At 38.7% G+C, this 17759-nt stretch overlaps 1 protein-coding gene across 1 annotated transcript in view; it reads right to left on the minus strand.

The window, feature by feature from the left end:
* Positions 1-17759, minus strand: part of LOC131155050 (AP-4 complex subunit epsilon) — a 68872-nt gene that overhangs the window by 39065 nt on the left and 12048 nt on the right. Inside the window, exons 7-8 of the mRNA XM_058107959.1 lie at positions 465-521; positions 131-247 (exon numbers count right to left, since the gene is read on the minus strand). Of these exons, the coding sequence (XP_057963942.1) occupies positions 131-247; positions 465-521 (174 nt within the window). The remainder of the gene's footprint in view (positions 1-130; positions 248-464; positions 522-17759) is intronic.

Consider the following 17759-nt stretch of genomic DNA (forward strand, 5'->3'; position numbering starts at 1 on the left):
CTTGATTATGAAAAAATGCCTAAAATAATGCATAGCAACAAAAAATACAGCCATGTACTTTAAACAGATAAAGTACCGAAGAACAGGAATACACCAAACAGGAAGCAGAAAAATAAAATTTGCACCATACCTTAACAGTGTCATCATTTGCATGTGCCTCTGCTACATCACATAGCTTCCCAGTGATATAGGAAGCAGAATACTTCCCATCTGCACTTCCATATTCCCCCAAGACCCAACAAATAACCTGTTTTTTTAAGGTTCAAAAAAATTAAAGAAAAAGAAAAAGCTAATAATCACAAGAATCTCATTTTGGAGGGAGGGTCAGGGAAAGGGGGATAAAATTTATATTTTATAGTATGCATTGGGGGATAATATTTAAACTTTATTGTAAGTGTTTTTCAGAATGTCTGCAAACAGTAAAACAAATGAAAAAGATGAAACCTAAACAGGGCAGGAGGTACTTGAAGAAATAATGATGGGAGTTTTGGCTCTCCAATAATGCGCAAATAGGACTCAACCTGCATGCAGAATATTCCCTCATTAATAAAAGAAAAATAGAAATACAAAAGGATGCAGAAGTAAAGGGCCTAAAGGCAGAAGCTATGACTGTGTGCATATTAAAGTAAATATGACTTCCATTCCTCATGACTTTTCATATTGATATACAAAAGTAAAAGGCTCCCTGAATCCAGTATTTTACATGTTAATTAAACTTATTTGGAGACTGATGAATTATATGGGAATAAAATTGAATAAAGGAAACCACAAGAACCTTTTGGTCCCCAAAATCAATTTTAGTTACAATAAATTAACAAGATAAGAGCTGGTCAGATCACTTTCCCAATCACAAAGAGGACCACCATGCTTAAGGGAAAATACATTTGAATATATAATATGCAACAAGGCAGATACTCTAGAAATGAGAGAATTACATGTTCTACACAAGATCACAAAATCTAGGCCCTCAACCCCAAGATCCCAGGACAATTCATAGCACCACAAAGAAACACATGTAACACCCAATATATCAGGCACAAATTATTCCAATCTTACATTCCAAAAAAAAAATCGCAAGATCCTAAATGAGTCCTCAAATATTCAAGAACACCTCCTGTGTATTGATGACTTGATGTGAGTCGCCAATATATGCACCTCCAGTTGGAATGTGTTGAGAGCAACAAGAGTAGTCAAAAAAATAGAAGGGACTAAAGTGGTTTTAAAAAGTGTAGACTGTAGATTTCTATACAATTAATAATTATCCAATAGACCCACTAACAGAATGAAATTTGAATCCCATCACACAGTGCTAGAGAGGCTGATGCATAACAATGTGAAGCGACAAAACAAATACACAACAATAACCTTACTTATACCCAACGCTACGATTCAGTCCAAACTAGGGGAGGAAAAAGGAGGACAGGATTTGGTAATTAAATCGTTTGAGAAAATTGAATATCTTCATATGAGTATTTCTTTCTCATCTTGCAAAATCACATTAAACTAGAGACTAAATAACTGACTAGTTTTATAATTTTATATAACAAAAGAAATTTTACTAAAAGAGAGAGAAGAGTTTAACGTTCTTTCCAACCTTACCAAAGAATATCAAACCTTTTGGATTGCACGTGCATAAATGAGGGATTTTAACCACCATTCTTTGGTGTTTTAAGCAACAAACCAAAACCAAAGCTCATTTGCAAAAGATACAAAGAAAGGAGATTGATACATCTTCATCATTGTTTGGTGCTTTTATTCGACCATTTACCCAAACTTTTAATTTGGTGCATACAGTTTAATGTGATTACATTCCATTTGATGTTAGACAAGAGATTGACAGGATAAATGATGACTTCACGGATTTGCAAATGTCCGCCATGAGAGGTGACGAAAGAATTGCTGTCTTCATCAAGAGGGAGTCGTCGACTTGGCAATCGAAGGGGATCAAGTTGATCTTCTTCGGATTACTGAAAATCAAAGGAAGAGAAGATTCTCCATCTAATTGGAGAAGAAGGAAATCACTTGGCTCCTAATGCTTAAGGGCTTTTGGGAAGGCTGCAAGGAAGGGTGTCTTCGTGGAAGAGTTGCACCAGAGCGAAGGAGAAGACTATCTTGCTCGGCCTTCATGAGACTAGTTCGGGAGATTTCTCGCCCTTATCAAGACAAATGTTGGAGGATGAAGGTCAGTGGCTTTCTCCAAGGGTTTTGATTTGAAAGGGTAATCCTAATCTAGTGGAAGCTAAGCAAAAGATTCTTCCCAACCACCCTTGTTTGTTCCACACCCAATTTTGAGTTGTTAAAGGCCTCTACTTCCCAATCAGATTTTCAGGCTACCCCTCTTCCCCCTTTGCTGTTAGCCTCCTGCAAATGCCCCCATTGTGGTTGCCTGAGCTTCTCTGTTGTGAAGTTGCAAGCATTGGAAACGAAAAGTGACAATATGCACTCCTTTGGCAAGTGTTGTTAGTAAGAAGTCCTCAGTCAATTTGCAATCAACTTTAATTTTGGGCCATTTCCTAGCAAGATCTCTCCATTAAAGACCTCCCCCAAGCCCAAAGCCTTCACCCCTTTCACCCTTTCTACTGGCTCATTCGGTGGCAAAAACCCCATGCTCGTTTCTAGGCCCCCCAACCTCCACCCTTCTCAACTCTCACCTTCTGTTCCCCCCTTGCCGTGGATAACTCAGGGAGGAGTCTCCGAGGCAAGGGATTCAGGAGTGCGACCTGGCTCTAATCCCCATCGAGGAGCCTTCTTTTTCGCTGCAGACCCTAACTTCCCTGTTCTTTTGAGGGAATTAAATAAAATGGATTTTGGCAGTCTCAGCTTCAAATTGAAGATTTCAGATTGGATTATCAGCAAAATGAAATTAGTGAGCAAAACGATTGGTGCTTCTTTTGAAGGTTTCATAAAGAGAATTTTGTCTTTTTGAGGAAATTGAAAACAAAGAGAGAGAACAGCACAATCTCTACTCCCTCGGCCTGTTTCAGATCAATTTCCCATCTTACTTGACTCAGGAGGAGTCAGATGGGCCCAACCCCCTTCCATTTTGAAAAAAATGTGGTTTAACCACAAAGGTTTTGGACATTTCATAAAGAATTGGTGGCTTCGCATGCGGATTGAAGGGAAGGCCAGCTATGTGGCTGCATCCAAATTATAATTGCTAAAGGAAAAGCTGAAGTGATGAAACAAAAACAGCTTTGGCAATAACACGCTAAGGAAAAATGAGATAATGATAAAGGAGCTTGACGATCAGGAGTTTAGAGGGAGCCTAAATGCTGATGATAGAGCAAAAAGAGTTGCTCTAAAAAAAACCCCTGCTGAGATCATTTTCTCAGAGGAGATAACCTGGAGTCAAAAATCTAAGGCCCTCAGGTTGAAGGCAGGAGAGACAGGGACAGCAGTTTTTTTCACCAAATGGGTAACGCGCATTGAAAATAAGATTTTTTGACAAAAGTGAAAGTGGCATGCTCCTTGAGCAGGAGAAAAACATAAAAAGGGCATTTGCAATTTTCTATAAAAATCTGTATGCAGCGAAGGACTCTTGGAGACCAGTTGTTAACAGAATCTCATTCAAAACTCTTTTAACTTCTACACAATTCAATGGTTGGAAAGACCCTTTGAGGAAGTGGAAACTGTTTCAGCTCTCAAAAGTTGCAATGGGACAAGGCTCCAGGACCTGACGGTTCTAAGGCTTTCTTTCAAAGGCACTATGACCTCCTTAAACAAGACATTTTTGGAGTCTTTAAAGAATCCCACGGTTCAGGCAGATTTGTAGGTAGCATCAATTCAACTTTTGTCTCTCTGATTCCTAAAAGAGCAGGGGCTCTAATCATTATAGATTTTCATCCCATCAGCCTGGTCAGTAGCTTGTACAAACTCATCTCTTCTAGCTGCTAAGCTCAAATTGGCAATTTCAGAAGTGGTTGGGAAGTGCAAAAATGCCTTTGTGGCAGGCAGACAAATAACGGATGCTGCTCTTATTGCAAATGAGGTCATTGACACCTACTTAAACTGAGGAAAAGGCAGATTAGTGTGTAAATTGGATATGGAAAAGGCCTTTGACCATGTGAATTGGAATTGTCAGCTTTGTATCCTCAAAAGGATGCATTTTGGGCAAGTTTGGGGCAATTGGACAAGTCATTGCATTTCTGCCACTTCTTTCTCCGTGTTGTTTAATGGCTACCCTACTGAATTTTTCAGATCATCTCACAGTTTGAGGCAAGGAGATCACCTCTCCCCCCACCTCTTATTCGTCTTGGTTATGGAGGTTTTGAGCCAAATAATAATCAAGACAAATGAACTTGGCCTTCTTAAAGGGCTTAGCATCAGAAGGAGAGAGAGATTTTTGTTCTCTCCCGCCTCCTTTTTGGCAGATTCTATCATGGTTTTAAATAACGGTAACAGTCTGCATAACAGTAACAGTCACGGTGCAGCAGTTGCAGCCATTACAGACGTTACGTAATGGGTAATGGTCACAGCATCCATGGATTCATTATTTGCATTAGCAAACTTCTTAAAAACATATAGGTTTACAACGTTTTGATCCTAAAATCTTATATGTGCTTTAAATGATTTTTAGTAAATTTTAATCAATTTAAATGTAACATATACTACAAGTATTGGATGTCATCTTGGTTGTTTAAGTTGCTATTGGCGAGAAGAAGCAAGAATTTGCTACTTTTCACAACTTCATTGACTACAAGTGAAATTCAAACTAAATCATAAATATAAAGAAATACAAAATATGGAATATCATCTTTTGTGCTTTTAGTCTTTAAGGGAACTTTTGCTATCTGAAAAAAAAAATATAGAATGTTCATATGCTAAACAAGAACAAAAATGTATACAATAGAACATATTTTGTTTCCAAATTAGGTGAAAGAAAAACAAAAAATAAAATAAAATGAAAGAATTTAGATTACAAACAAATGTAATTTAATGATAGAAAAAGTAGGGTTTATTTTAATGGTAGTTATTCAAAAAATTCATACTAAATGTCAAGGAAAATAAACCCAAAATAGAATTTTTTAAATAAAAAATTTACCAACTAAATAAACCAACTTAAAATTGAGGTTCTAAACTTCAATAAAGGGAAAATAGAAGGGAAAAAGCAAAAAAGGAACTAAAAAAAACCATTTTTAGTCATTTCTAGCCAGCCTAGCCCTGTAACGACTAGTAACGGACGTTACGGTCGTGAATCAGCATACCCTCAAGATATCGCTCAGTAACAGTCTCAAAAGCCACTGATACCATTATCTAACGGCCGTTATGCACCAATTTTAAATACCATGGATGATACATTTATTTTTTACAAAGACGATCTTATTCAAATTCTTAACTTCAGATGCATCCTTTTTGGGATTGAAGCAATCACAGGTCTAAAGGTGAATTAGAGCAAAAGTGTGATTATTCCTATGGGGCCTCGTGACCATGGCTCTATTTTTAAGTAGATTTGTCTCTAGAGTCTTCTTGAAGAAAGATCTAGAATGTGCAATTCTCTGGAGTCTTCTTAAAAAACACCTATAAGGTGTAATTATAATAGAGATTAGAGAGTTAAGAAGGTATTAAATATTTCCATGGAGCATTCTAGATGCTCATTCGAGATTGTAAAATCAAATGGACCTCCACCATTTCTACCAATTCCCATGCAACACTATGACACTCTTGGAAGACTTAAGAGTGCTAAGTCAGCCTTAACCCACTCAAACAAAGCTCACAAAGCAAGGAATGAAAGAAAGATAGGAGAAAAAAGAGAATAAAAAGAATATATAACTCACATTGCTTCTATGATTACAAATGAGATTTCTACCACTACTCCCCTATTTATACAACACCACCTCCCTAACAAATGGAAGAGATCAATTTGATGCTATGGTCTATAGTGAGCATCTCGAATGCTCCATGGAAATATTTAATACCTTCTTAACTCTCTGTTATAATTACGCCTTCTAGGTGTTTCTTTAAGAAGACTTAGGGCTATAATAATTACACGCGATAATTGCACATTCTATATCTTTCTCCAAGAAGCTTTTAGAGAAATCCATTTAAGTGTCCATATAACGTCCAAATAAGCATTCACGTGGCGCCACATCACCCATGAGTTGATGAATGTCACTCCCCACATATTCCATCGACATCCTCACCATAACCTTTTCTTGCAAGTTCGCTATTTCGTTCTTAAATTCCACAAAGAGTCTTCATGTTCCCAACCTGCTTCAACTTCACTATCGGGTTGTCCCATCAACTTCACCAACTACTCCACATAACTTTGTATGATCCCCCATTTCAGAATGACTCAATGAGCAAGGATGCAATGCACCTTCTTGTCATAAGAAGTAGTTATGGATGTGGGAGCACTTTTTAAACACCCACAGCTTGGATCCTCTACATTGGCACGATACGGCTCGAGTAGGCTTACACGGACAATAGGATGGATACTTAGCTTCGAAGGTAGTTTCGCTTGGTAGGCCACCTTGCCAACCTGTTGAATGATCGGAAAAGGTCCTTCATACCTCCTTACCAACCCCTTATGTAACTTCTTGAATACACTTGCTTGGTGGGGAAGGAATTTCACCAGGAAAAGGTCTCCTTGATATTCCATGTGTGTTCATTTATTATCTGCCCATTTCTTCTTCTTCTTAACTACCTTGGCCAAAAATGATTTTGCCATGTCAATTTTCTCATGTCTTCCTTTGGCAAATTTATAAGTTGTTGGATTGTTACCCATATCCAAACACTCCTCAAGTTGCTTCTAAATTTCCTCTAACTTGGGAGGGGCCATTCGACATGGTACCATTGATGGAGGTCTTGCACCATGTTCCAACTCGATCCGACGGTCAACCTACCTCTTAGGTGGTAGCTTCTGGAGTAACTCTGACAGCATAATAACCTTAATGTTTTCAAGGACATGTTGGATCTCAATAGGTAGACTCTTTTTTTGGAAAGGAGTATAATCTTCCCCCATCTTCAAAGAAGCAAGATATGTTAATTCTTTTCTCTTTACACCTTTATAAAATGACATATTCGTCAACTTATGGGTGACATGGCGCCACATGAATGCTTATATGGACATTACATGGACACTAAAGTGGATTTGTCTCTAGAGTCTTCTTGTAGAAAGATCTAATAATGAACAATTATCACATGTAATGATTATAGTCATTAGAATCTTCTAAGAGAAACATCTAGAAGGTTTAGTTATTTCAAAGAGTTTAGAAGGTATTAAATATTTCCATGGAGCATTCTAGACACTCTTTGTAGATAGTAGGATCAAATTGATCTCCACCATTGGTAAGTAAGTTGTAGTATAAATAAGGGTAGATATCTCATTTGTAATAATCCAAGAAAAGTGAGTTTTATATCCTTCTTACTCACATTCTTCTCATGTATTTCTTTCACTCATTGCTTTGTGAGCTTTGTTTGAGTGGGTTTAGACTAACTTAGCACATTAAGTCTTCCAAGAGTGCCTAATTACCCCACAAAGGAATTGGTGAAAATTTAAAGCCCGTGACAACTCTTGAATGCCATCAAGGCCAAGGAAGAGGTACCCAAAACCAAGAAGGGGGGCCACATGTATGTTAATACTATGGTGAACAAATTAAAGACTCATGCTTTGGTGTATACAGGTGCTTCTAACAATTTCATCGAGGTAAAAGAAGTCAAGCGACTTGGGATCAAGTATACAAAGGAGCAAGGGCGGCTTAAGGTCATGAACTCTGAAGCCAAGCCCATCTATGGTGTAGCACGCGGGATAAAGCTATGTCTTAGGGAATGGTGTGGCAAGGTAGAACTATTGGTGATGCCCATGAAGATTACCCTAGTTGCTTGGAATGGAATTCCTAGAAGGTGTTCGGGCCTTTCTAGTTTCCACTACCCTTTGCCAAAACCATTTGCATCTTAAAGGAAGGAAGTTCTCGAGTGGGCAATACTATGCAAACACTTCCCCCCTTCAAGATGTACAAGTTGTTGAAAAAGGGTAGCGAAAATCCCAAACACCATCTAAGAACTCCATCTCTAGGACTATAGAGTAGTTCCATGGGTGGCACTGATAGATCTACCTCGCCACACCATTCCCCAAAGCATGGCCTTATTCGACATGCTACACCATAAATGAGTTCAGCCTCGGAGTTCACAACCTCAACCCACCTTTGCTCCTTTGTATGTTTGATCCCAAGTCATTCAACTTCCTTTAGCTCGATGAAATTGTTAGAAGCACCCATACCCATCAAAGCACAAGTCTCAAATCCGTTCATCATGGTTTTCAAATACATGCAACCTCGCTTCCCAATCTAGGGCACCTCAACCTTGGCCTTGATGGCATTCAAGAATTATAATGAACCCAATTGTCTCTCCTTTTTCTTATGACTATCCTCCTTTTCTTAAAGCAAGGCAAAGAGTTTGTTCATCTTCGGGCACTCCACAGCTCAGTGAGGGCCTTCACAAAGGAAGCAAGCAAACTTTGGTTTGTCACTAGCGCTTTTGTTGACATTGTTTGTTTTGCCTTCATTGCTTGAGGATGGCTTTTGAGTCCCCTCCTTTGCTTGACTTCCATTGTACTCACCACCTTTGCACTTGGATAGGTAGAAATTATTGAATTCCAAAAGAAATCCCTATGTCGTTATTGTTGAAGCAAGGTAAGAGGGACTCCTTCTTAATCATGTCTTAAATTTCAAGCAAAATCTTAGGGAATTCTTTCACAAAGTCTCAAACATTCCCTTTATGAGTAAGCCGTCGAAGCTTGCCATGAGCTTCATGCTCCCGGTTCTAGGGATAAAATTGCTTCTTGATCTCCATCTTGAATTCTTCCCAAGTGTTCACAATGCAAGCACCTTTCTCCATGTTGGAAAATCTTCACCTCCACCACACCACGACGAAGTCCAAAAGATAATTAGGTGTGATCTTGATCTTCTTGGATTCCTCCTTATTCCCAATAGCCTTAAAATATTGTTCAAGGCTCCATAAGAAGTTATCAAGTTCTCTAGCATTATTAGAACCACCAAAAGATTTTGGTTGTGGAACATCAATTGAGTAGTAATGTTACCTTGTGTTATCGCCATCTTACAAAGATATCAATCCACCTTGATCTCCTTGATTTCTTCCTTCATGGCCACAAGATCATCTAGGATTAACCCCTTCACGGCATCAAATTGGTTCCTCCATGAATGCACTGCAAAATTGAGGAGGTCTTGCATCTTGCCATAAAACTTGTTGTGCCCTCACTCAAGCCCTTTGATGCATTGACTAATCTCCTCGAACCTATCTTGTCCATCAACCACAGCAAGCTCCACCTTTGCGAGTCGAGAATCCATGGAAGCCATAATGTCCCTTGTGTGAGACTTCTCCTTCCTTCCCTTGCCAATATCCTTGTCCTGTCCACGTTGCTCTCTTGCATTGGCAACACTAGAGTCAAATCTTGCCAAGTCACATCCCCACATAACCATGCTATGATACTGCTTCTCATAAGCTTGGAAATTTCCACCAATTCCCGTGCGGCACTTAGACACTCTTGGAAGACTTAGAGTGCCAAGTCAACCTTAACCCACTCAAACAAAGCTCACAAAGCAATGAATGAAAGAATGACGGGAGAAGAATGTAAGAAGAATATATAACTCACTTTGCTTAGATGATTACAAATCAGATTTCTTACCCTATTTATAATACACCTATCTAACCAATGGTGGAGATCAATTTGATCCTACGGTCTACAATGAGCATTTAGAATGCCCAGTGGAAATATTTAATACCTTCTTAATTCTATATCATAATTACACCTGCAGACTATCTCCTCCTTAGGTGGCAGCTTCTTTGATAACCCCATCAGCACAATATCCTCGTAGTCTTCAATGGCATGTTGGATCTTGCTAGATAGAATATCCTTTGAACAAGAAGTATAACCGTTCTCCATCTTTTGGTGGCTCTAGGAATGCTAGAGAACTTGATAATTTCTTATGGAGCCTTAAACAATATTTTGAGGCTATGAGCATAAGGGAAGAATCCAAGAAGATCAAGATCGCACCTCTTTATCTTTTGGACTTGGCTATGATATGGTGGAGGTGAAGATTTTCCAACATGGAGAAAGGCAGTTGCACTATCGACACTAGGGATGACTTCAAGAAGGAGATCAAGAAGCAATTCTATCCCGAGAACGTGATGCATGAAGCTCGTGGGAAGCTTCAACGGCTTACACATAAAGGAAATGTTCGGGATTATGTGAAAGAATTCTCCAAGCTCTTGCTTTAAACCCTAAGCATGCCTGAGAGGGAGTCCCTCTTTGCATTCATGGATGGATCACAATCCTAGGCTAGATTGAAACTACAAAGGCGGGGTGTACAAGACCTCACTTCCGCAATAGCAGTGGCGGAATCTCTTTTACAATTCGAGAAGTTCGACCCATCCAAGAGCAAAGATGGATTATAGAATGGAAGTCAGGAAAGGAGGGGAGTTTCATGCCATCCTCCAGCAACAAAGGCAAATCGAACAATGGAAACAAAAGTGATGGTTACAAACCGAAGTATGCTTGCTTCCATTGTGAAGACCCTCACCGAGCCATGAAGTGCCTGAAGAGGAACACTCTTTGCCTTGCTTCAAGAAGAGGACGATGATCATCAAGAAGATGAGACACAAATTGGGCTCATCACAACTATTGAATTTCATCAAAGCCAAGGTTGAGGTACCCAAAACCAAGAACGGTAGCATGTATGTTAATACCATGGTGAACGGATTAGAGACTCATGCTTTGGTGGATATAGGTGCTTCTAACAATTTCATCGAGGTAAAAGAGGTCGAACGACTTACGATCAAATATACAAAAGAGCAAGGGTGTCTTAAGGTCGTGAACTCTGAAGCCAAGCCCATCTATGGTGTAGCACGCGAGATAAAGCTATGTCTTGGGGAATGGTGTGGCAAGGTAAAGCTATTGGTGGTGCCCATGGACGACTACCCTATGGTCCTTGGGATGGAAACTCTAGATAGCGTTCGGGCCTTTCCAATACCCTTTGCCAACACCATGTGCATATTGAAGGAGGAAAGTGCTTGCATGGTACCAGTCACTCGTGAGGCATCCTTTAAAGCTAAATCTCTTTCTGCCATGCAACTCTCTAGAGAGGAAAAGAGAAAGGAACCAACAAATCTAGCAACCTTAAAGATGGAGGAATACTATATTCCATGCCTAAAAGAGACTTTACCAGCGATGAACCAACATGTCCTTGAAGATTACAAAGATGTTCTACCAACAGAGCTATTGAAGAAGCTACCACCCAAGAGGGGGGTAGACCATAATATCGAGTTGGAACATGGTGCAAGACCTCTAGCCATGGAACCATATCAAATGGCTCCTTCTGAACTAGAGGAACTTCAAAAGCAACTCAAAGATCTGATTGATGTGAGCTACAAACAATCATCAAAAGCCTTTTATGGCGCACTAGTTCTCTTTCAAAGGAAAAAAGATGACTCCCTTTGCCTTTGCATCAACTATAGGGCCCTTAATAAGATCACAGTGAAGAAGAAATATTCCATTCCATTAATTGCGGATTTGTTCAACCAACTTGGAGGTGCATGGTGGGGGTTTACCAAGTTGGACTTGCATTCAAGATACTACCAAGCAAGGATTGCTAAAGGGGATGAACCTAAGACTGCATGCATGACACTGTATGGTTCTTATGAATTCTTGGTTATGCCTTTTGGTATTGTAAATGCTCCTACTACTTTTTGTACTCTTATATGAGTAGGGTATTCCAACCATGGATAGATTTGTTGTGGTGTAGTTAGATGATATTGTAGTGTATAGCAAGACCCTTGAAGAACATGCATAACGCCTACGACCAGTCTTCCAAGTGCTAAAAGAGAATGACCTATATGTGAAGAACGAAAAGTGTGCCTTTGTTCATGATAAGGCTACATTCTTGGGCCACATAGTAGGAGGCAAGAAGCTTTGCATCGATGAAACAAAGGTGCGGGCTGTCCAAGAATTCCACTAGGAAAAGTCACTGAATTAAGATCTTTCCTTGGCTTGGTGAACTATTATCAACGATTCATCCAAAGATAATCAGCCTTGGATCACCCTTGATGGACCTATTTAGGAAAGACCAAACATGAAAGTAGGGCAATAAATGTGTCAAGGCCTTTGAAGCACTCAAGAAGGCCATCATTGAGATACTAGTGTTAGCCCTCCCTAACCACAACAAACCATATAAGCTGCATACTGATGCATCAAATTTTGCTATTGAAGGGGTGCTAATGCAGGAAAGGCATCATGTCGCCTACAAGAGCCAGAAACTTAATGACACTAAGCGACAATAAACCACCCAAGAGAAGGAGATGACCGTTGTGGTACATCGCCTTTGTACATGGAAATACTACTTATTTGGGACGAGATTTGTGGTGAAGACCAACAAGGTCGCTACTAGCTACTTCCTTACTCCAAAAAAGCTCTCAAGTGAGGTGGCAAAACTTTTTAGCAAAATTTGACTACACCTTTGAGTACAAACCAAGTAAGGCGAACTTGGTAGCAAATGCGCTAGACCATAAGGTTGAGTTAGCAGCTATTAGTAGACCACAATGCACCTTGATGGACCAAATCAAGGAAGAGTTAGACCATGATCCTCTAGCCAAGACCATGATCAACTATGTTAAAGATGGGAAGACGCGGCGGTTTTGCATAAAGGTTGGTATACTCTTCACTAAAGGGAATCGTATCCATGTGCCAAAATGGGGAAACTTATGAAAGAAGATTCTTAAGGAGTGTCATAACTCCAAATAGGTTGCACAACAAAGGATCCTTCGCACCCTTGCACCTATGGAGGATTCTTATTATTGGCCAAAGATGAGGGACAAGTACAAACTTGTCTTGTGTGCCAACAAGATAAGAGGGAGCAACACCAACCAACAAGATTGTTGGAACCTTTGCCAATACTTGAACGGCCTTAGGAAAGCATTTCTATGGACTTCATCACTTGCTCACCCAATTCCAAAGGGTACGGCAACATCATGGTGGTGGTGGGTAGACTTTTCCAAGTATAGGGTGTTTATACCTGCCCTTAAGAACTATACAGAAAAAGAAGCAGCTCATCTAATCTTTAAACATGTGCTTAAGCATTGGGGAGTTCCAATTACTATAGTATGTGATCGGGATGGAATATTCATGAGCTGATTTTGGATGGAGATCTTTCGACACATCGGTTCAAATCTCAACTTCTCCACAAGCTTTCATCCACAAACCAATGGCCAAATTGAAAGAGTAAATGCTTTAAGAGTTATGTTTGAGACATTATGTGAGTGCTAACCAAAAGGATTAGACAAAGTTGCTTGACATAGCTCAATTTTCTTACAACTTACAAAGAAGTGAGTCCACGCATCGCAGCCCTTTTGAACTAGCCATGGGGCAACAATCTTTGATAACCAATACCACTGCTATAGGATATATGGGCAACACTAGCTTACAAATTTTCCAAAGGTTAGCATGAGCAAACTGACATAGCCAAATCATTTTAGCCAAATGCAGCTAAGAAGATGAAGAAATGGGCAGATAAGAAAACACAACACATGGAATATCAAGAAGGATCCATCATATTTTCCATGTAAGCGTACTCAAACCATATCACGCCAATGCAAAATATCCAAGCCAAGGATGTTCAAGAAAGGCTCCCACATCCATAACTACTACTTATGACAAGAAGGTGGATTGTATCCTGGCTTATTAAGTCATTCCAAAATAGCGGATCATATGAAGTTATATGGAGTACTTGGTGAAGTGGAAGGGACAACCAAATAGTGAAGCCAATTGGGAACTTGAAGACTTGACTGAAATTCAACAACGAAATAGCTAACTTCCAAAGAATGATTACAATGAGGATATCGATGGAATAGGTGGGGGAGAATGCCACATTCACAAACTCATGGGTGGCGTGGAGCCACAAGAATGCTTATGTGGACATTACATGAACACTAAAGTAGGATTGTCTATGCAATTATCACATGTAATTATTGTAATCTCTAGTCTTCTTAGAGAAACATCTAGAAGGTGTAATTATAGTAGAGTTAAAGAGGTATTAAATATTTCCATGGAGCATTCTAGATGTTCATTGTAGACTGTAGGATCAAATTGATCTCCACCATTGGTTTAGGAGGTGGAGTAGTATAAATAGGGGTAGAAATCTCATTTATAATGATCCAAGCAAAGTGAGTCATATATCCTTATTATTCACATTCTTCTCCTATCTTTCTTTCACTCATTGCTTTGCGAGCATTGTTTGAGTGGGTTTAGGCTAACTCAGCATTATAAGTCTTCCAAGAGTGTTAAATGCCACATGAGAATTTGGTGGAAATTTCCAAGCCCACTAGCATCATAGGTTTGTACTATAAAAAGCGCCTCACATAGTTGAAGCCCAACTAACCATCCTTATAAGCCAAAGATTCCCCTAGTACACATCAGATGTGGGACTGTAACATTCTCCCCGTCCAATCTCTTAACACTCTTGTCAGAGTGCCTTGTGTATGGTCCCACATGATAGTAGCCCCGAGGTGGGAGAAGAATGTGAATAAGAAGGATATATAACTCACGTTGCTTGGATGATTACAAATGAGATCTCTACCCCCATTTATACTGCTCCACCTCCCTAACCAATGGTGGAGGTCAATTTGATCCTATGGTTTACAATGACCATCTAGAATGCATCCTAGAATTACAGAAATATTTAATACCTTCTTAACTCTCTATTACAATTGCACCTTCTGGAAGTTTCTCTAAGAAGACTTTAGAAACAATAATAATTACACGTGTTAATTGCACATTCTAGATCTTTCTCCAAGAAGACTTTAGAGACAACTCCATTTAAGTGTCCACATAATGTTCACATAAACATTCATGTGGTGCCACATCACCCATGAGTTGGTGAAAAGTCAATCAACCAGGGCATCATTGAAGATAGCAGTCACAGCACAACCTAATAGAAGAGAAGTTGAAGCCATCCTTGCAAACAGAGGTCACCTCATCGAGGAAGAAGCAACACAAGTTCTTGGTGAAGTGGAAAGGCCTTAGAGAAGAAATAAGCTAGATTTCCACAAAATACTTGCAACCTTTTGTGAACAAAGTTGAGAGCACCTAGCCTCAAAGTCTACAAGGACTTCAGCCGCATAAATGGTGGAGAAGTCACAAGCCAAGCTTGTTCAAGGCATTATGCTTGCCTGTGACTACTTGCCCCGTGCGCATGGGATAGGTTACCATCATGTAAATAGTAGTATAGGTTTTATGCTTTGAGTATGAGTTAGTCTTAATGTAAAGTGGGAGTATCACTCCTCAGATAATTTGGCATTTCCTAGTGGCCAAGGACTTAAATTTCAATCGAAATTTTGACCGAAATTTCGAATTTCAAGGGGCCCCGAAAGGAAATTGAGAGACAGATTCGATTTTTAAAAAATTCGACCGAAAAGAATTTCAGTGTTCTTCTAACTTCTGAGTATTCTCAGACTTTATTTTGCTTTTCAAGTTTTCCCACGTGACTGTGCAACTTGTGCGCAAGTTGTGCAACCCGTGAGTGTATACAGTGAAAAGCAAAAATATCTTGCAAAGATGCTCTGCAAATTCAACCCAATAATTCCACCAATTCATCAAAGGCCTTCGGTCTACCAGCCTACCACTACAAAAAAAAAACCCTAGATTCCAAATTTCCAGCTGCCTCCTGCCTCCACATTCGAAGTTTGAACTCCGAAAAAGCCCTAGCCTTCAAATCCCCTCCTACTCTGATCCTTCGAGCCTCTGCCTCTAGCCTTCGACTTCACCACTTCACCCTCCACCTCCATCGTTGTCGCACACTCGCAATCGCAGTCGCAACCAGCAGCAAGAACTCCCATCGCTGCAAGCCCGCAATCTTCCTCTCAACTAAGCCTCTCACAGAGCTGCGAGCAAGAAACTAAGAGATGATAGTACACAGTCACCCCCCCCCCCCCTCTCTCCACGAGTAGCAGCCAGTTCCACGAAATAAAAGGGCACAGCTAAAGGCAATTTGTGGTTTATGTTTTCAATAACATGTTAATAAATTATAGTATAGTAAATAATAACTAAAAATTTAGTAACTAAATAAAATTAGAATAATTTACTATTATAATCTTATTATAGTATAAATTAATAAATTATTTCATTTATTTGAATATTTTAATTTTAAAAATTTATTACTTAATAATTATTTTGTAAAAATTATCATTTTGTAATTTTAATTTAATAATTTAATATTTCCATTAGTTATTAATTTATCTTTATTTAGCATCTAAATATTTTTTTTTAAATTGTAAAGTAACATCCAAATAATTTTTTTTTTTTACAAATTTAGAGTAATTTAACACCTAATCATTATAGCCTGGTAATTAAATAAATTATTAAAGTACTTATTAGCTTAATATAGTTTAAATTATTTCTTTCATTTGACTAATTTATTTTCCATAATTTATTAGTAATTTTGTACATTATCATTAAATTTTGTAAATTTAATTAAATATTTTAATGTTTGTCTTATTTATTAATTTTATATTGATAATAAAACATCTCAAATAATTTTCTTTTAAAATAATTGACTAATTTAACACCTAATTTTTGATTCATTGTTACCTTGTAAGAAAGTAAAATTATCTACAAAAATGTCTGAATGAAGAGAACAAGATCCAGCATAGGAAGATGGGTACCTGATGTCCAATGTAAAGAATGGATTTATTTGCAAACACTGCGGAATACAAATGAAGAGTGGTGGTGTAACGAGATTAAAAATGCACTTAGCAAATTATGACCCGCAGCATAATATAAAATTCTGCAACAAAGTACCTCTAGAAGTTAAGCAAGAAATGAGAATTGTTTTAGAAAGAAAAACAGCAGCTAAGGCAAAAAAAAATAGAAAGAATGGATCAAATAAAAAATAAATTGCGTGGGAACTTGATGCAACCACAACAAATTGATGAAGAGGATGATGTTGACGATATTGCATACCCGCCTGACATTTCTCCCTATGAAAGGTCTGCATATCGTCAAGCATTCAATGCTTCAAACAGACAGAATGGGAAAGAGGTCAATCTCGTAGGTTTGTAAGTAAACAACAAGGAGGCAGTTCAGGGGCTGGTAGTAGTGGAGGGCGACCTCCAATGAAGCGATCTTAAAGTGTGAGAGAGCCAGAAACAGAGCCATATATTTCAAAGCCTTCTCAATATTACAAGTCAAACGCAGCAAAATAAAAAAAATTGAAAAATTTATTCAAAAGAGGTAAAATAAAAGAAAAAATGAATAGGATGATTTCAAAGTTTTTTATATATAATAATGTTCCACTTGAGAAGGCAAAATCACCTCATTTTAAAAACATGGTATAAGGTTGCCAATTAGCTGGAACGGGAGTCGATCCACCGACACCTTATGAAATTAGAACAAAATACCTTGATTTAGAGGTAAAAGAAATGGAAGGCCACGTAGAAGAAGTGAAGAAAAAGTGGGCCACATATGGCTGCACTGTAATGTGTGATGGATGGACAGGCCCTACAAAATTATTCATCATAAATTTCATGGTTTACTAGAAAGGAAGCACAATTTTTCTAAAGTCAGTAGATGCTTCTGACAAAATAAAAGACCATGAATACACATATTCCCTATTAAAACATGTTGTGCAAGAGGTAGGAAAGCAACATGTTGTCCAAGTGGTGACCGATAATGGCAGTGCCTACAAGAAAGTGGGTCTAAATTAAATGAAAAAATTCAACTTGATTTGGACTCCTTGCGCTGCCCATTGTATTGA

This window comes from Malania oleifera, chromosome 5, assembly GCF_029873635.1.
Source record: "Malania oleifera isolate guangnan ecotype guangnan chromosome 5, ASM2987363v1, whole genome shotgun sequence".
NCBI lineage: Eukaryota > Viridiplantae > Streptophyta > Magnoliopsida > Santalales > Ximeniaceae > Malania > Malania oleifera.